The sequence below is a fragment of the Saccostrea echinata genome, unplaced genomic scaffold, assembly GCF_033153115.1.
Source record: "Saccostrea echinata isolate AGI-Se365-2 ecotype Australia unplaced genomic scaffold, CSIRO_AGI_Sech_v1 ptg000054l, whole genome shotgun sequence".
Classification (NCBI taxonomy): domain Eukaryota; kingdom Metazoa; phylum Mollusca; class Bivalvia; order Ostreida; family Ostreidae; genus Saccostrea; species Saccostrea echinata.
Genome location: NW_026889803.1, coordinates 42,952,466 through 42,972,726, shown reverse-complemented (window position 1 = coordinate 42,972,726; position 20,261 = coordinate 42,952,466). Strand labels below are relative to the sequence as shown.

The window sequence follows — 20,261 nt, the reverse complement described above, 5'->3', positions numbered from 1 at the left end:
ATCTTGACCCTATGACCTCAACTTCCCTTTTTAGGATTTGGTATCAAACTCCAACTAAGTTTCATATTACGTCATTATATTTTGTTACCTTGACCTTCCTTATGACTTTGACCTTTCCATGACTTTGAACTTCAATTTTGAAATTTTGTTTAAACTTCATATACTAAGTTATATATTGGTGAAATCAATTCAACCGTATATTTTTTTTCTTATATTGACCTTTCCAATTACCTTGACCTTATTATTCCTTCATTTTCAGTTACCTAAGTTTCAAGAAAATTTTCAAAATATTTTCATCAAACATTGCATACTGTTATAAATCGCGAGAGCAATCAAAGCGCGTCATAATTCTTTTTTGTTACCTTGACCTTGAATTTCACCTTTTCCTCATTTTACTCTTAGTTCATCTCATATAATTTCATTAAAGGTTACTTCGTCGAAAACCAAACACATAATCTCTGTAAGATCATTTAACCATACTTACTAAAGAGACTATATAAAATGAGAGAATGATTGTGTTGCGATCGTGAATGAAACCTAATTTAGCTATCAGTTATGTCGCAAATCTATTTTTTCTTCCAGTGACCTTGTGCTTCTACAAATAACCTTAAATATAAATAATATTACATGTGAATGATCTCGATGTTAGTTTAATATCAGATAACTGCCCCTATATTGATATGCAGATGTTAAACTTTTTTATACCTATGTATGCAGACGACATCGTTATTTTTGCTGAATCTCCAGAAGGCTTACAAAAATGTTAAATACACCATGCGGTTATTCTGTAGAATAGAGTCTTTCTATTAATGTAACAAAAACTAAGGTTTTTGTCTTTAGAAATAGTGGTAAATTACTTAACAATGAATCCTGGTTCTACAACAATGTTGAATTAGAAATTGAGAATGAATTTAATTAAATCTTTAGGTCTTTTAATTAACTTTATTTGCAAATTTTTAAAATCGCAGGGACATGCTACAGAACAAGCTAGAAAAGCTGTGTTTGCTATTTGAAGTAGATTCAAGAGGTATGAATTTAATGAAGATCTATGTACAATTTTTGACACATAAATGTATGTAGTATATTACTTTATGGATCAGAGTTCTGGAGTTTTCACAGATGTTTTGATGTAGAAAAGGTACATTTAATTTTTTTTTAAAGAATACTCTAGTCTCGGTGTTGGTAAGGAAACATCACACGTCTTGTTATGAAAATATGGTATTACGAAACGACAAATGTATTTTACAAATTAAAGAAGCGTTGAATTTTCTAGTACTAGGTCAAATTTAGACAGGAACCCATTTAAATGATAGAACTTATAGTACTTTAAAACAACGACTTTTAGATGTTTCAAAGCAAAATATAACAGAAAGTATATCAAATTCTCTAAATGGTCATTTATATCAACATTTAATTGACGATTTCTGCTTGCAATCATATTTAACAAAACCTACTGACAAAAAATTAAGACAACTATTAACAAAATTTAGGTTATGAAATCATACATACGTTGAATATTGAAACAGGTCGAGACCGTATCATAACTACGATTAACAATATATATGTTGTAATCTCCATGATATAGAAGACGAATTTCATATCATTTTTAAAATGCCCCCTGTACAACGACCTAAGAGAGAATTGTTTGAAAAAGTACTATAACACTAAGCCTAATGTCTTTAAATTAAATTCAATTTGCTAAGTACTAACAATGTTAATGATCTTTCAAATTTGGGCAAAGTTTTGAATGCTGCAACATTGTTAGGAAAATACAATACTGATGTATAACACTATTTCCATGCGTGTTTTTTTTTTTTACATTTACTCTCTATGATTTTTTTTTCTTAGTAACATGTACTTGTTACTCTGATGGGCCAATTGGCTTAAGGAAATTAACAAACTTAAATAAAAGAAACTTGTAACTTGGATCAAGTATATGACAGATCCAATCGATCCACACAGTTTGTACTTGGTGTGAGCCGCTAATGTTCGTTCGTATCTTAGCAATCAGGCAATCAGACCCCATCTTGGGCAGCTACTGTTCGTTCGTTTCTAAGAAATCAGGCAATCAGACCCAATCTTGGGCAGCTACTGTTCGTTCGTATCTTAGTAATCAGGCATTAAACCCAATCTTGGGCAGCTAATGTTCGTTGTTTCTTAGCAATCAGGCAGTCAGACCCAATCTTTGGCAGCTAATGTTTGTTCGTTTTTTTTTTGTTTTTGTTTTTGTTTTTTTGTTTTTGTTTTTTTTTTGTTTTTTGTTTTTTTTTTGGTAATTATTCCTATACAACATTTGTACTCTATGTGAGCAGCCAATGTACGTTCATTCCTTGGTAATCAGACAGTCAAAGTTTGTAACTGATGAATGATGTAGTGATTCAAACATTACTTCTAATACGATAACTTTTGGAAGTCAGAAAGACATGAAAAAAAAAATAGGTTAGCCCCATTCAAAATTACAATTCACAATTATCCATGTACAAATATATTATCATGCAATTAGGTCTATTTCAAGATTTCAAGAAATTCCAAGATACACATTCTCAATATATGACCAACTTAACTTCGTTCTGGGGCCCTTCATTTATTGTGAATTTCGCAGTCTTGGTAGCATGCACCTTATGCTACTCACTTAGACAGTTTGACTGCTCTATATCTAAACCAAAGAAGTTTTTTAAAGATTAATTTCCAATTTCAAAATATTACCAACTTGTAGCCCCAATCTGGTGCCTGAACCAAGGCGTAGTATACATTTCACAACTTCATTGCTCATTATTTAAATAATAAAATGCTCTCTTTAGTTAGTATGGGAATTAATGTTGCAGCTTTTTCGGAAAAAATGCCTTACCCGCGTAAGCGGGTAATGTAATTTTTTTCTGCAAGGCTGCAACGTTAATTCCCATACTAAACAAACAAAGAAAGACGTTTTATTGCAACCCGGCGGACCGGGCTGCTCTTTACATAAGTTTAAGTTTTGGTGTATGGGATTGAGGTGGGAGATGTTATTCAGAATTAAAGGTTAGCTATACATTAAAAAGATTATACATCAGAATGTTCTTTCCCTATATAAATTATGAGATACACAATATTTTTACTTCCATGAAGTACATCTTTAAAAATATATATGTTTTTCATATGTAATATACAAGGTTGCTTATCATTTACAGTAACTTATTTATTTATATATCATTTAACAGTGACAGGTCCTTTTTTTTGAACATTAAATTAAAACGTATGTTACACAATTTGTGTTTTACGGAAGCCGGTTGGTGCCAGGTAGAAAAAAATAACTATATGGCGGCCGCCACATAAATAACTGGCGGCCGCCAGATAAATAATTGACGGCCGCCAGATAAATAGATCTGGCGGCCGCCAGAAGGTTAACTGGCGGCCGCCAGATAATTTTCTGGCGGCCGACAAATAGTTTTATGGCGGCCGCCAGATGAATTATCTGGCGGCCGCCAGTTATTTATGTGGCGGCCGCCAGATAAATTATTTTTCTACCTGGCACCTACCGGCTTCCGTAGTGTTTTATATTCATTAAGTCAAGTATATTTTTGATGATAGGTAATACATGTGTTTGATTCTAATTTATATTTTATGCAGCCAACAGTTACTTGAGGAAATGATAAAGTTTAAAACGGTATCGTTTTTGTTCGATTTTCATCCGAATAGAAGCTTTCCGTAAATCTTCTCGACTATAGGTCGCCTGCGTGACGCAGTGGTTAGAGCGTTTGCTCTAGAGTCGCGGAGTAAGGAATTGATCCTTACGTCGCGGGTTCGAATCCTACTGCGGGACGTGGAGACCGGTCCTTCGGATGAGACCGTATAGACCGAGGTCCCGTGTCGCAGTAGGTGCTGGCACGATAAAGATCTCTCACTGCTCAATGGTCCTTAGTGCCGAGTATATGTCAAAATTTGTAGCCCTCCACCGGCAAGTGGTGGCGTCTCCATATGAGTGAAAAATTCTCGAGAAAGACGTTAAACAACAAGCAAACAATCAGTCAATCTCGACTATAGTCTCGAGCATTCAGACGTATGCCTTTATCACACAATTCGAAGCGGTTTGATGATCAAGATTTTACTTCATTTATTTCCTGGGCGACAATTTATGGCAGCTTCAATGTTTTCTTGTTGTCCATATTTATATCTACAAAAAAATCATCTAAAGTAGGATTAAGTAGATTAAATATTGGATAATTGATATGTACTTCATTGTACATTTCATTGATTAAAGAGCCACTGCCAGGTGATATATGCTTATTGCTGTTTACTGACTGATAAACAGCAATGGTTTTCTTAAGAAATAAAAGAGAATTAAGATATTCAGTGGATGTAAATATAATCGTGCAACAAGTATTAGCTTTCCTAAAAAGCTTGTCTGATTTGAGCAAATTTATTTTTACGCGAAGAATTAAGAAAAGCTAAACCCAGTGTTAACAACATGACTCTGAGTAATGAAATGAATTCTTTTGCTAAGAAACAAGAAAAGTTCAATTCAGTGGCATCAACTTAAAATAAAACTTGGACATGAATTTATTCTATGTACACTATATTACTTGTCATTTCTTTTTTCATGGACTTAAGAACCGAAAGGGGTGGGGGTATGTTGGGGACCGTGCCCCAAATAATTTTGCCGATTTATACATATAGCTATTAATTTTATGCTTGTGTCCCCTAAATCATGTAAATATTAACTTCCGATAACATTTTTTATGCTCTATAAGGAATTTTTCCTCGACAGTGTCCACCCTAAACTGAAAATTTCTGCAATTTCTTCCAACGGGCCTGTTCAGGGATACAAAAATATATATCTAGTGCTTTTGAATGAAAAAGCTACAATTTAACACATAAAAATTTTAACATCAATTGGTGAATAATTTTGATAATTAAGAAATGTTTTATATAAAAGTTCTAAAGGTAGAGAGACTTAGTATGCATTGAAAATAAACACCCATTAGTTAATCTGATAAAGGTAATGGACAAGTGTTGACCTGACCAGATTCATTCCTTCTGTTTTGCAGGACATGAATGATGCATTCGAGAATGGCCAAATGTTATGTAACCTGTAATGTATAATGTGATAATAATGACACCAGCTCTAATGCTCTGGTTTGTTTGGGTGTTAAGCATGTTTCTTTTACTCCTCATGCTCCTCAATTGATAGTTAAGATAATATGAAGTTTCCGTGATCAAGCTATCACAAAAATTCTATTGAACGACTTGACCAACAAGCCTTGGCTAAATCTAGAACTGACGTCATGACGTCAGACAACCAGATGCACAATGTCAAGGAGAAATAAATAGGATTTTGAAAGATAAAAACACTTTTTCCTATTTCAACTTAACCTTAAACCCACTGGTCATGTAAGTCACTATATGGTAAAGCGCTTATAATTTAATGTAACCATGCAAAACTTAGGTTAACCCACTGGATAGAGTAAAGAACAATGCAATAGATGTAATGCATTTTCACTGAATGGCCATCTGAGCCCACCCTTCTATACCCAGGATTATGAATTTTACAGTTTTGGTAGAGGTCTCATTGCTTAATTTAATCATGCAGATAAAATGACACGCTATGTGATAAATCAAAGGGGTAGAGAAATAGGGGTATACCGCATAACTCTTTGGTCCCTTGTGGCCTCGACCCTGCAATCAAATCTATTTATTCTGGTAGAGCGCTTTATTACTGCACATTATGCTCAAGGAAATATTTTGACTATATAGAGAAAAAAATGGCAGTTATACTAGTATGCATTCAAAAAAATATGAATTTGCCAAATACTTGGACCTAAACTCTGTAACTTGTAATCATAATTTTTTTGAAATTTTGGCAGAGGGTTCATTTTTATTTCGCAAATATAGCCATTTAGAACACCAAATCACATCTGCTAGATGAAACCGGGATATGGACTGGTGTTAACAAAAATGGAGGAATGGAAATTTTAAAAAGTTTCTTTATGTGTTTAATAAATACTGTGATTTATGGAAAATTTGTGTTTATATTGCCAAATAAAAAGTTCTCTTTCTTTCTTAAGATCCAGTGACAAAACGGAAATTTCTAAATTGTGGTGTGGCTATTGAAAATGTGAAAGAATTCTGTTAATTGGGTATATTCCCGTCAAAGAGTGGAAAGTTTGATTCTGCAAAGAAGCACATAATAGAATAAGCATCGAAAGTACTTTACTGAGTTTTACGAAAAATTCGCTATTTTAATTTAGCAATTGACTGGCGTCATGAGAAAAGGGCCCTTATCTTTCGATGTCACAATTCACAGAAAACGACGTCAAAGTTCGTGAACTTTTAAAATCTTCAATATCGCGGCAACGTAAACCCGGAAGTTATTGCGTTTGTTTACATCCTGGACATAGGCGCTCCCCAGCTTAATTGTTAAAAAATACATATCTACTATACTATAAACATAGTATAGTAGATATGTATTTTTTAACAATTAAGCTGGGGAGCGCCTATGGTTGGTTCCTGTTTTTCGTCGAAAACAGAGAGGAGCCCCCTTTAAACAATCACATTTTTTTTCATCTATTACTCCCCCCTCTATTAGTCCCCCTTTTTAATGAACAAATTAAGCTGCAGTTACTAAGTCCCTGAATATATTTCATGAAAGTTGTGATTCTGTAATATTTGTAAAAAAAAAAAAAAAAAAAGCTTTTTCGAAACTGAACAGGATTAAGTCCATGAAGAAGAAACAAAATATCGTAACGGTCTTAATATTTGTGCACGATAATACAGACATGTACAATCATTTTACTGAAATACCCTTGCTAACGGAAGAATTAAAAAAAAAAAAACACCCACATTACATATTAAATAATTTAAGCACATAAACATATTACATGGAAATACGTACATTTTCTTTTTTACAATATAACCTATTTTTAGAATGTTTAGGTGTTACCATGTTAGCAGTTATTAAAAAGTACAAAATAAAATTTGACAGACTCATATTTTCCGGAATGTTTCAGGAACCTGATGAAGTAATACGAGAATTCTTTCCGAGGTCGGAACACAAAGTTAATAATAACACTGAGGCAGTTAATGAAGAGCCCCCTTTTTCTGAACCTATAGAATCAGACGAAGAAATGGTCAGTAGACTCGCTTCCAACTATTCGCAAGATCAAGGATGTGCTGTATTGGAGGAGGATCCTTGTTTGGACAATTTAAGAGATACAATTTCACTTGGTTGTTCTTGCCATTTGAAATGTTTTGATAAATTTCAATGTGAAGAGATTAAAGAACACACACTTACAATGCGCGAACTTTCACGTGACGAAAAAGATATGTACCCAATGGGAAAATTGAGAAGTAAGGGCACTGGAATCGACGCAAGCGACAAAAAACGGCAAAGGTACCAGTACAACTATGACGATAGGGAGGTATGTAAAGAAACTTTTCTTGTAATGCATGACATCGGCGAGAAGTATTTAAAAACTTTGATAAAACACATGAAACTTAATGGACCAGTGCCCAGGTCCCATGGAAACAAAGGTAGAAAACCTAAACACGCCCTGTCGTTTCCGGACATCAAAAGAGTAGTGAATTTCATCGTGCGCTACAGTGAGCAGTGCGGGTTGCCCATCTCCGCTGTGCCCCATGGCAATGACGCTGTCCAAACACCCATTCTTTTGCCAGCTTCCTCAACAAAGGTTGAAATTCACTCAAGATACAAGTCGGTCTGTGAGGAGAGCAATGAAAGGTCTGTCATGTCTTTAAAATTTAGCTGATTAAAACTGGTCATTTGTTATATTAAAGGTTTAAAATTTATCAATTTAAACTTAACTATATTAATTTTTCCGAGTGTTGGTTTCGTCGTCATACTTTTAACTCTATAATATACAGTGAATATAAACTTAAAAAAAAAAAAAAAAAAAAAAAAAAAAAAACCATACGTAGGTCGGTGGGACTGTCAACATTTAAGAGCATCTGGCTGCAGTGTGTTCCTCACATCAAAATCGCCTCTCCCAGATCTGATGTTTGTCCAAAATGTGAAACGCTTAGATGCCGCGTGATGGGTGCAGTCTCAGAGGAGGAAAAATTAATCGCTCTGCATGATTATAAGCAACATATTGAAATTTCTCAAGGTACATAAAGGCTTAAACATAAAAGTTTACCTGGTTTTCATAAAATTTACTGAATATTTTTTACGGGGGGGGGGGGTGGGTCTGAACAACTCAAGAAAGATAGTCTGTAAAATTCCATTGAATGGGGTGAGTCCGGGCCTCAAGCAATGGGAAACTTCACAAACAAACACAAGAAACGATAAAATTATCTACGTTTTTTATTTTTTTTTTTTTGGGGGGGGGGGGTAGTTCTTACATTCCTACATATTCGATTATACTTTACAAGACATTATTTTTTCAAGAATCCAAGGTTAATCATATAACTCGAAAATTTCGTGGCACTCAAGCCCCACCCCCACCCCATTAAGAATGCATCAACACCAGAAAAACATAATATTTTCTTTTTGTTTTATTTACTGGTACATATCATCACAGAAGTCTAGATCTAAATTCATATGCAGGGATAGATCAAAACGATACACGAAATATATGTAATGATAAAAGGGTTTATGATATTTTTTTCAAAGTATAATTTTGTAATATTTTGAGTACTTCCACTGAAAATTATTTTGTACCACTGCAGCTGAACATGCGGTTTACCGTCAATGTGTTGACCTCGCCAGAGAAGAACAAGTGGCATTCGGGCAACGTCCGTTTAGCTGTCCACCATGCTCAAATCAACTGTCTCAGGTTCATTATACCTTTGACTTTGCACAACAACTAACGCTCCCCCATCATTCTAGACAAGAGGGGCCTCTGTATTTTACATCGCCCAGAAAAGTACAGCTTTTTGGGGTATACATGGAAGGGGCTGGAGAACAGTACAATTATCTTATAGATGAAAATTGTACAATTGGTGTGGATGGTTCACAGTCCCACGGCCCAAACACTGTTATATCCATGTTACATCATGCATTTCAGCAGTTTGGACTCGGGGAGATGGCATGTCACGTTCATTGCGATAACTGTGCAGGTCAAATTACATTTATGTCCAACAGTTAAATTAGAAAATGAATTTTATATTTTATAATAGTATTTCATGCAATAATGAAAACATTAGTTCTCTTATGCATCAAGAATATAAATAAAATCAAATTTCAGGTCAGAACAAAAATCGTTATGTAATGGCTTATTTTTGCTGGCGCATTTTGGTCAGACTCCATAGAGAAATAACCGTTAGATTTCAGATACCTGGCCACACAAAATGTTTAGTGGATGCTGGATTCTCTTACATCAAAAAACTCTATCGACGGTAAATATTGAGTGTTATAATTTTGTCTGTCACTTTATGTGCTTCTGACAGAAAAGTTAGAAAGAATAAATAGATATTTATATTTAGAACAGACAATGACTCTCTCTCCGATCTGATGCGAACAGTAGAAAAGTCTTCCAGAACCAATCGAGCCGTCGTGGTGCCCCAAGCATTCATCTGGCAAGACTGGAAGTCTTTTCTAGCAGAGTTTAGTCCTCTGCCAGGTATTCGGAAGTACCATTACTTCCGTTTCAGTGCCCTTAATCCTGGTGTAGTATTCGTAAAAGAGAAATCAGCAGATAACGAAAGGGCAATCACCTTACTTTGCTGTTCAACTACCACTGTATCTTGCAGGAGTCTTCCGCGGCCTTTGGCTAAAGGTTAATATTTGACTTAAGATCTGATTCTTTAAAAAAAATAAATACAATGAACTTATAACTTAAAACACTATACCTTTTGACAGGTGGACTTTCTTCGGAAAGACTCCAGTATCTCTACAAACACGTGAGGCCTTTTGTAAAGAGCCATGCCAGAGAGGCGACATGTCCCACTCCCACTGAGGAATAAATGACTCAGACGATGACGGCCATAGCCTTTTTTATTTATTTATCTATTTATTTGTTTATTTATTTATTCCTGTGTGTTATTATTGGTTGATTGTGAGTTATATATTTAAACGTACATGTTTGTAGAATGAACAAGGAAGTCTGAGTTTGCACTGGAATTTGATTCATCAATATGTTGTTGAACTTCTATGAAAATGCACAACTGTACATACCTTACAGAATTGATGAAAAATGGTGCATGACCATTTTCTCTTAACATGTGTAATAAAAATATATACATGTATATAAAGTTTTCACGGTTCTAAAACAAATAAACAAATGTTTTAAACTACATTTACAACGAAAAGATGCAAAGGACACATAATAAGAATCGACACAATGTTTGACGTCGTTTGACGTTCCGTTGACGTTATGATTTTCTAAAATGGACGTTGTCAATATTTTTATATATGCGTCACAAAAAATGTCATAAAAACGTTATTTTACGTGATACGAGCAAAAGTTTGGTATTTTCATAAACAAAAAATGATGGAGACTTCATTTCAAGAAAAAAATAAAAATGTGAAATTTTGACCTTAAGGGCCCTTTTCTCATGACGCCAGTCAATTAACTGTCAGGTAGACTTGTTGAATCAACCTAATTTTACTTTATTCTTGCTAAGTCTGGGGCTATTAAAATTCAGATATGATAGAAAAAGTACACTTAAAATTTCTTAAATTTATTTAAAACCTTAAATCAAGTACTCCAAAATGTAAGGTATATAGAGAAACTGGTAGATACCCACTGCCAATATTTCTAAAATTAAAAATGTCTGCATGCATAATGTACTGGGCAAAAAATTTAAAAGCCGATGGAAGTAAACTTACAAATGTAATTTATTCTTATTTTTACAAGTGTTACACAGGTGGTTCTTTTAAACATCCATGGATAAAAATGTATATAAGATATCCTTCATTCATGTGGACTGTCTTATTATACATCAATCAAACATTTCATAGTTTTTAACTGGCTTAAGTCAATTATTAGAGAAACTGTATGAAACCAATATAAACAAGAACAGAGTAGTATTGTCGATAGCTCACCTTAATGTATTAATTATAGAATTTTTAAAATGAACTTTGGTCTCGAAAATTATTTGTTGAATTAACCTAATGATTTAAGATTTATTTATACAAAGCAACAAATATGTATTCATCGTCTTCTGAATAAAACAGATGGATGGAATAACACTGACAGAAATTTAAGAACGTACTATATGTAATTTTAATAGTATTGGTGAGAAATTTCATTATGTTATCGAATGTAAGTACTTTTCGAACAACAGAAAAATATGTATAAATAAAGATAAATAGCCTACATATATGAGGCTATATGGAGGCTATATCTTTATTTAAAGATAAATAGGTATTGTAAAAATCATTTTCATTCATTAAGAAAATTTTCAAAACTGTCCGTTCTCCCTGAACCCTCTATATATAACTGAATGTATGTTTACTTTTTTCTTTCTCTTTTATTTGTTCTTTATATACTTGTCTATATTTTGCCCTTTGCTTTTTTTTTTATATATTTACATTGTATATATATTCCTCTTGTACCAGTGATCTGGTTTTGAGCAAATAAAGAATTGAAAGGATTATATAAATTATGCATCATTACAAATTATGTGGACAAACTGACGATGAACACCTCTGATTATGTTTAGAGGGCGATTCATCAGCTATAAGAAAAGAGATTTAAATGAAAAATGAATAAAATGTGCTAATTTTGAGAATCTAAAAATGTTGTATTTAACATGTTTAAGAAAGACATTTCTTATGCCAAAGTTATTTTTTAAAGGCGAAAAACTGGAATGTGTTCCAGTCCATCGCCATTTGGATCTATTATTTAGTTGGTCATTATATTGAGGGTATTGTAAGTAGTGCTTATAAAAAAACTCGGTCTTCTGAAAAAACTGAAATTTAAAACTGGTACGAAAAACATCAAAACTGTATGCTACATTTATCATATGCCTCAATTGTTTGGGATGACTGCTCTAAACAAGATTCCGAAAAGCTTGAAAAATTATACAACTAACTGCCACTAGAATATTGTAACAGGACTTCCTATTTTCATGTCTAGCCTATTTTTGTGTCTGAAGAAGCACTTTATTCTGAAACCGGTTGGAAAACTTTAAAAACCAGGCGATACGTTGCCAAAATGACGACTATGTCCAAAATTCACACAGGAAGAGTACCTAAATATTCGTACAATATTGTTCCATATAAGCACCCGTAATAGCGTTCCTATTCGGAACACCTCGGGCCTTTCACAGTTTTTCTGTGAAAGGCCCGAGATGTTCCGGAAGATTGTTTGATTTTATGTTGTTTTACGTCCCATTCGAGAATTTTTCATTCATATAGAGACGTCACCATATACCGGTGAAGGGCTTCAAAAGACCTTTACTCGGCACTTAGGGCCATTGAGCAGTGAGGGATCTTTACCGTGCCAACGCCTGCCGTGACACGGGGCCTCGGTTTTTACAATGTAAGTACTCATCCGAAGGACCCGCAACTTTCATTTCAAAGTGTCGAACGTTTGGCGAAGGAAGTTGCTACCTATTTTTATCGACTTAGGTCAGTCGCAGCCGAGATACGAACTAATGACCTTCCGATCACGGAGCGAGCGCTCTACTGACTGACCTACCGTGACGGTCTGTTCCGGTAGATATTGTTCCAAGATGCAGATCAGAATTATTTAGAAATTCCTTCGCACACGATGCTGCAAAATATGGGAATTTTCAAAAATCCGCCATCGTACTTTTCTTTTGGTAAACGATATATCTATATTAGTCATACTAAACTAAGACACTACTGTGTACTAAACTATATGATTTATATAAATGAAATATTATATATAGTCCTTTATGTTCATGTGGAAAACAAGAAGATGTGTATCATTTTTTATGCATGCAAAAATTGTTCGCATGGTTACTATTGACATTAAAGGACTTATCGCATGATCTTTCAAAAATCGTAATTTTATGAAAAATATTATCTATAACCTTATTTATCAAAATGCTGAATACAATAATCGTTGTTGAAAGCATATTTTAAGAGATATTAAGAGTTGAAATTCAAAACTAAATTACGTGGTAAATTTGCCAGTACAGGTGCTACTGTTCATATTTAGTTATTGATGAAACATATTGTAAGATATATAAGGAGAGGAACCAGTAAGTTATAAGAACTTGTTTCCAATCCTTTTGTTGGAGTCAATAAAATATGTTTAAAATAAAACAGTGTAGTTTGTTCCCGATTTATCTGAGTGATATACCTTTACCTCCAAGTCTGACTTCCTAATGTCTTTATAATGTATGTATACATTTCTTTGTACTTCATGTACCATATATGCGTTTCTTTCTTTCTTTCTTTTTTTTTTTTTTTTTTTTTTTTTTTTTTTGAAAATAAATGAGATTAACTTTTATTTAAAATTATGCAATTTGACTGCTTAATGTCATGTTAAAGATTCCTTTTAAATTTGATAGTTTTGGTCCCACCCTTTATAAGGAGTATAAAGTTCACAATTATGTTGCTTTTCACCACAAATGATATGTCTAAATAGTACCTGTTGGGATTCTCCCCATCACAATATCATTCATTACCAGCAAAGGTGCTGCCTAAAATGTTATTAGCGTAAATATATAATTAATTAGACATTAAATGTGATGAACACAAAACAAGGCTTGCATGTTGCTAATTTTCTGCATGAATAATAAATAAAGCAAGACATTCGTGTACTTGAAACTTTTTTGACAAAAATAACGGGGCAAAGGAGATAGGGCAGGGTTCCAGTGTTCCACCCCCTCTTCATATGGCCATGCTGCTTTAAAGACATTTTATTGTTCGAGTTCTCATCTTGAGATATTATTTCGAACATCTCATGCACTATATATTTTTAGAAGTAATTCGTGTGATCCTATGATTCTTGAAATGATTTTACACTAATGATATAATACAGCATTCGTGATTAACTTTGCATCTATTAATGATATTTTCGTGTATCTATTAATGATATTTTCGTGTCATTTTATCATTAACGGACAAAATTGCATTTGTATCATAGGTGGGTTTTGTATCATTGAAGGTTGTTGATTCATATGACATTTATTTTATTAATGGATGCAAAGTCGTTCACCATGCGCGGATCTAAAGGTGGGTCGTGTGTCTGGAACCCCCCCCCCCCCTGGAATTTGCAGAGTTATTAAAAGAATGTACTGAAGCAGATTTTAAAAAATGACTTAACAACCCCCCCCCCCCCGGAAAACGTGGACCCTACCACCACCACCACGAAATAGGTTTATTTCACGTTTTGGAAATGGATTTTTTTTTGGTTTTGTTTTTGTTTTTTGTTCATAGACGTTACTAAGATACAAAGTTTAAATCGTAAAATATACAGAAAATGCCATCACTGATGATTAGTGATTAGGACGTACGTCAACAGTAAATTATTAACCTCTCGTGAATGTACGGATTCACATTTTGAAATAACCGGGAAGGGAAAATGAATTGTTTGTTCCATTTTAGAGCAATATTACAAGAAATGGTCGAGGCTTAAATTATAGTATCAGCCTTGAGATGGGGAACAAGGGGGCTATCCCCTCCCCCTATATCCAATCATAACTTTTTTCATTCTACCGTTGGAAATGTTCATTGAAAGGACCCCCCCCCCCCCTCCACTTTTTATTGCGGTATAGCTGAATCAAGGTAATGTTGTAATGTATTAATAAAAGTTTGTTGTGAAAAAAAGTTGGAATCCCTTCACCCTTCGAAATTGAATTTCGACTTTGGACAATTTACCCTTTTTTTTGGTTTGACAAATTTTATAGGTAAGTTGTCAGTCTTTCTTTTTTTTCTGGCTACCCCCCCCCCCTTTTCAAAAACGATACTACGTACCTGTATTTTACAACATTCACAGGTGTCATCGGTGAATAGCTGAGTTAATCTTTACGATATATACCTAAGAATATATATATCTTTTTTAAATAGAAGTATCTAAAGTTAATCTGTTTTCTGTCAAAAGGTAAATATTTTAATCAAGTATTAGGTCTTCGTGGACATTATCAAACCATACACCAATGTTGATCTGATGGTAAATAAGATGTCCATTCACAGTTCTAATCATTTCTTTGTAAGTTGTAAAACTTCTCCCGTTGGGCAATTCTTTCTACCGTATTAACGCACCGCTTCAAATAAAGCAAAGGTGTGATTAGAATAACTCACGCGCAGGAAACTGTATGAATAAAAATCTCCTATTTAACTTAAATAAACTTCTAGTGAGGAATTTCTCAAGGTGACTTCAACAAAAAAATGAAGCGATGTACTTGAAGGACAGACACAAGCGATATCCACCAGAGGGTGTACTAAACCCGAGAAAGTTGTGAAAAACACCCCAGAAATGGTCCGTTCTCCGAGATAAATTCACGCAATATTTGTTGGATATATATTCCTAATGAAGGGATTGATATACGTTGCTACCTAATTGAGAATTGATGTGGATAAGAGAATTTTAATGAAAGCTTAAAGGTAAGTGTGTTGGACAAATTCATGTCAACATTTATATTAAAAAACAATGCCTACTTCAAATATAATCCATTTGATACACTCTGTACGATTTCACCGAAGAATACAAAACAGGACATGAAAAGAGACTATCAATTTTTTTTTATTATTATGAAAGTTTGTTTTATAAATTAAGTTTTGAATAAAGCTAAAAAGGTGATAATTAGTGATGAGACAAGATCAAAGGATGATTCTATCTATAATAAACTTTTTTAAACTTCCATATCGACTTCTCCTTATGAGATTTATAAAGTTCATTAAAATACATATTTATTTGGCACTTACACATCATTTTGCATGTACAATATTTTCACTCATGAATAATTCTTGTATTACCTGTATACTGTGAACTGCGTATCTTAAAAAAAAAATGTAGGTTATGTGAACAGTAAAAAAAAACCTCTGTCAATGAGATTTAATTTGCGACGAATTTGAAAAGAAAGATCACTCATAATCTTTAATCAGTAAATGATCGGTGACAGTAATTTCACTTCACATCGTAATCTCCTCTTGTTAATCCGTAATCCGACGTAATCGGATATATTTTTGCTTTTTCAACATTTGCCTCTTGTAATTTATCCCTATTGTTTGTGACATGAATCATGCTTTAAGAAACCGTTTGACTTTTGTCCTCGACTGTAAGTAATTTATTTCTATTCTTTGTAATATGCGAGGGCAATTTAGTCCATTTCTCTGTATGTTCGACCTCTGTTGCTTTAGAATATTTGCATGTATACATGTAGTGTATGCAGTTTTAAATTCGGAGAAGAATACATATATCATAATTCTAAAGTTACAGTTTACATTTTATTTCTAGAAATAAAATGGATTTTTTTTCAACAGTGTTCGTATAGATAAGATATGCATTTTTAATATACAAAATATATCAACATACACACATTAACTATTAGAAAGTGGCATCTTATTAAGAAGAAGAAAAACATATAAAGTTTGCAGAACATTTTTAAAACAGTGTATATAGATATAATTAAACAACCCAAAAGAAAGTGGGTCTGTAATTGCGACTAAAAAAAAAGCATTTGATTTTTTTCCCTTAGCATAAATTATGAGTAAATTTTGCTTCATAAATTTTAAACAAACAGATGGTATCTTTTATTTCCCCATATTTTAATGTCTTTGTACCGTTGTTTATCTGGGGTCCAATCCTGATATACTTATGTACAATATCTATACTTCATGATTCACATTCACAGGAATTTGTGCGTCAAACCAGGTCATTGCTGCCCCCAGGGGGGATCGACTGTTTAACATATAACTAATACACAAATATCAAAGGGGAGGTAGCGTTCCAAGGGAATACTGCGGAAAAATTTTACATTTGCTAATATGAACGAAAAATGGCTACCTGTATACATATTTCATTACCTCTCCAGGTTTTGATGTTGGATTCAAATTCTGATGTGCAGGAAACTAACTTATGTACAGGATTATTCAGTTAGGTAGGGAATTATTTGGTGAATGTGAATTTAATATGCCATTAAAAAAAATATAATTGTCTAAATCTGAAACTAAAGGCGTTAAATTTCTAGAGATGTTTTCGCCGAGTTGGTGTGTTTCTCGTGTTGCTCTAATGCTTATATGATGTAATCTAGTGCCTGAATTAGTGTGATATGGTAATTTAAAGTTACAATAAAGTTTTAAAAGTTAATCGTAAGTAAATGTGTAAGTATTTGTTTAAAAGTTGAATTTATATCCGATCGTTTGGCAAAAACCAAGATGGGCACTAGAATTATTTCAGAATAATACAAATCAAGAAACAGTAAAATGATTAAATCAGCTTAAGAAACAATTATCGTGTAATTTCTTTGGTTAGAAATTACTCAATCTTGATTAAAATCTGCATAAATACAGACTTTTATTTTGGATGTCTTGTGAATGGACGTTTATTTGGCACGTGCGGGTCATTCTCACGCCCACCGTTATTTCATTATCGGCCACAAATCGCATTTAGGGCACTGTCATTGTGTTAAATCGTACCCGTAGGAGGCCGCTGTATTAAAATGTCTTTGTTTTCCCCCTTTTGTATATCCTTCTTTGTCAGTATAATTTAATCCATTGCCAGACTGAATCCCCCTTACTCATCCGGTCTGGATTGATACTTTCTCGTTATTTTTACTTTGCGTTTTGTATTACGACTATAGGCCTGTAATTCCTACTCGCACTCACACAATTAATAAACGTCCCCACGACTGACAGGTTTATGTGGAATTTGTAGAGGATTTTACTTCTGGAAAGGTAACCAGTGGGTGAAATGTTTGCTTCATTTTTTACCAGATGCATCCTTGTTTATGTTCTCGGTCTTTTTTTTTTTTTTTTTTTTAAATTTTTATTATTAATATATTTGAGCTTTTTTCATCACGAAAAAAAAAAATTTGAAAAAAATCTTGGAAAATATTTTGCAGAATTTGAAGAAGGATAAAGAATTTGCGCTGTGTTAGCATCAATATTAGATAAAGAATCATCTTGTCCTAATTTTCTGAACATGAACCTTCATTCTAATCTCCCTTCCAGAGATGTTATTCTATTGAAGGAAGGGGGATAGCCTGAACAGTTTTTTAAAATCAATATGGGATAATTAAAATAATATTTGCTATTTTAATACTAATAAGTAAAATGTACATTTCAAACGTTGACAGTTTCATTTATGAGTGACATCTAAGGGGTCCAAGTGTGAAATTATTTCTCACAAAACTTTAATTCTTGTAATAAGAATTGTGCTTTTTATGGGATACGTAAACTTTACTTTTTAAAAGCTAAGATCGTGCAATTTTGTTTATTGTCAGATTGTTAGTCATAGTTACGTATCCAATCAAAAAGACATTAAACATTTTCTCACTTTTTTCCCCTAGCAGAATATCGGGATGAACGTGTATGAGACAGACTCTGGAGATTGCGAGCGGAATCCGGGATTGTATAAAACATGTGAACAGTGGAAATGTGTTCCCGTCAATATATCTTGTCGTAAGTACTACTCTTATTCGATTAACAGAAAAGAAGAATATAGTGTAAACTCAGGCATAGGTCGATGGTTAACAAGTTTGTAATGCACTCGGAAACTAATTGACCTTTACTTATAATAATACATATACTGTTCATGTTGACCTATACACTGGAGTCTTTTTTATTTATATATAGTCCTAAGTTCACATATGATATTTTGTAACAGAATTTTAAATTGGAAAAAAAATTATGTTCAATCCTGGCTTCCCGTTTTTGCAGCATGCTTACCAGAAGAGTTCAGCTGCGCAGACGACACATGCATTCCGAAGTCTCTTGTCTGTAACGCAGTGAAAGATTGCGGAAACGGAAACGACGAAGTTATATGTAAAAGTAAGGAAAACAGAACACCATTTGCATTTGTAATTTTTTCATAAAGTAGGTAATTTGTTCAGCATCTTACAAATTCGAAAAGCAGGCAAAAATGAGAGAAAAGGCGCATGTAAAAATCGTGGGCTCTGCACATTAGGAACTACATCTCAACTTTACTGATTAAATTTCTTGTCTTGATTCAGATAAATGTATAGCTTAACCAATCACATGAAGGGAACAAGATTATGCAATATATATTCAATTCAGTATTTTTTTGTTGGCGTGTGTAAAACAAATTTTCAACTTAAAAATTAAACTATCGGAGTCGTACAAACAGTTGATTTTAATCAGATTCGTAAAAGTTGAGATAATCTATATGGTTCTTTATTTTAGACGGCGAGTCTTCATCCATTCCACTGTCTATATTCATTGCTGTCATAGCTGTTTGTGTCTTATTTTGTGCCATAGTCATCGTTTTCGCTTTCATATGTCTCAGACGCCGTCTACAGAAGAGGGACGGATCTCTGACAAGTAAGAATTATAAAGGAAACAGGATATTTACACAATATTTCAATCAAACGTGAGGTCTTTGATTAATGAAACTATATATAAATTTATTTCAGGCAATGTTCTTCTGCAACAATCAAATGAAAAAGACAATATTCATGACGTTTGTGAAAGTACTAGCAAACCTTGCACAACAGTGACTAACAATGGAAGTGATAGCAAACATAATCCGCAACGTAACTATGGTTACGAAAAAGTACCACAAGACTTTGGAATATTCTTTGGAGAAGAATTTCTTGGAACGTCTACACCTAAGCAAGGAATTAGGCATATCATAAACCCTAAGAGGTTTTCAGGAAATGTTGATATTAAGGATCAAATGGTTGTAAACCAAAGTTTAAATAGTTACAGTGATTTTAAAAATGGTGCTCAAAAGTCACAGATTCAGGAAAGAGCTATAGGGGACAGTGTCGGCGATCTGAACGCGTCTCTCTTTCTTCCTATCACGTGACAAAGATTTCTGATTATTGATCTTCCGTTTTATTGTATCCTGACAAAGTCATGGAACAATGAGCATACCAAAATTAAATATCCGGTAATATGTCCATAACAATATTATCATATTATAATCATTGATATGTATTCGAAATCTGTATGTTGAAAAAAAAATACTTGCCTTTGGGAAAAAATCTCAATGAAATGAAAATTAAATTGTTATGTTCATCAACTGATCGTCGTCTTGTTTTATAGGCGCATTTTTTTATTTTAATTCAAGAATGCCAAGGAAAAAGCTGCAAGATGGAATCAATGTTCTTCTCTTAAATACAAACCAAAAATCATATTCAGGGAGATTAGTGATTACATGTACTTCGCATGCTAAGTTTTAATTGCGAAAATATCCTAAAAATCTGAGGACCGGAAAACAAGGTTA

At 33.5% G+C, this 20,261-nt stretch overlaps 1 protein-coding gene across 2 annotated transcripts; it reads left to right on the top strand.

Moving 5' to 3' along the window:
• The first annotated feature begins 15,120 nt into the window (after positions 1 to 15,120).
• Positions 15,121 to 20,037, top strand: LOC133205606 (uncharacterized). Of its 2 annotated transcripts, none has more exons than XM_061341444.1 (5): positions 15,121 to 15,457; positions 18,364 to 18,475; positions 18,734 to 18,844; positions 19,217 to 19,354; positions 19,447 to 20,037. In XM_061341444.1, the coding sequence occupies exons 2-5, from the start codon at positions 18,376 to 18,378 to the stop codon at positions 19,839 to 19,841; spliced, it is 744 nt and encodes a 247-aa protein (XP_061197428.1). In that variant the 5' UTR covers positions 15,121 to 15,457; positions 18,364 to 18,375; the 3' UTR covers positions 19,842 to 20,037. The 2 variants fall into 2 exon arrangements, with proteins under 2 accessions (XP_061197428.1, XP_061197427.1); XM_061341443.1 differs by having other exon boundaries at positions 15,124 to 15,457; positions 18,367 to 18,475.
• Positions 20,038 to 20,261: the final 224 nt, after the last annotated feature.

What these genes read in the sequence shown, in the direction of transcription:
- LOC133205606 (XM_061341444.1), top strand. Translation starts at nt 18,376, where the DNA reads ATGAACGTGTATGAGACAGACTCTGGAGATTGCGAGCGGAATCCGGGA. An exon ending in TCCCGTCAATATATCTTGTC is followed by an intron (nt 18,476 to 18,733) that starts GTAAGTACTACT and finishes CCGTTTTTGCAG; the next exon opens with CATGCTTACCAGAAGAGTTC. An exon ending in CGACGAAGTTATATGTAAAA is followed by an intron (nt 18,845 to 19,216) that starts GTAAGGAAAACA and finishes TCTTTATTTTAG; the next exon opens with ACGGCGAGTCTTCATCCATT.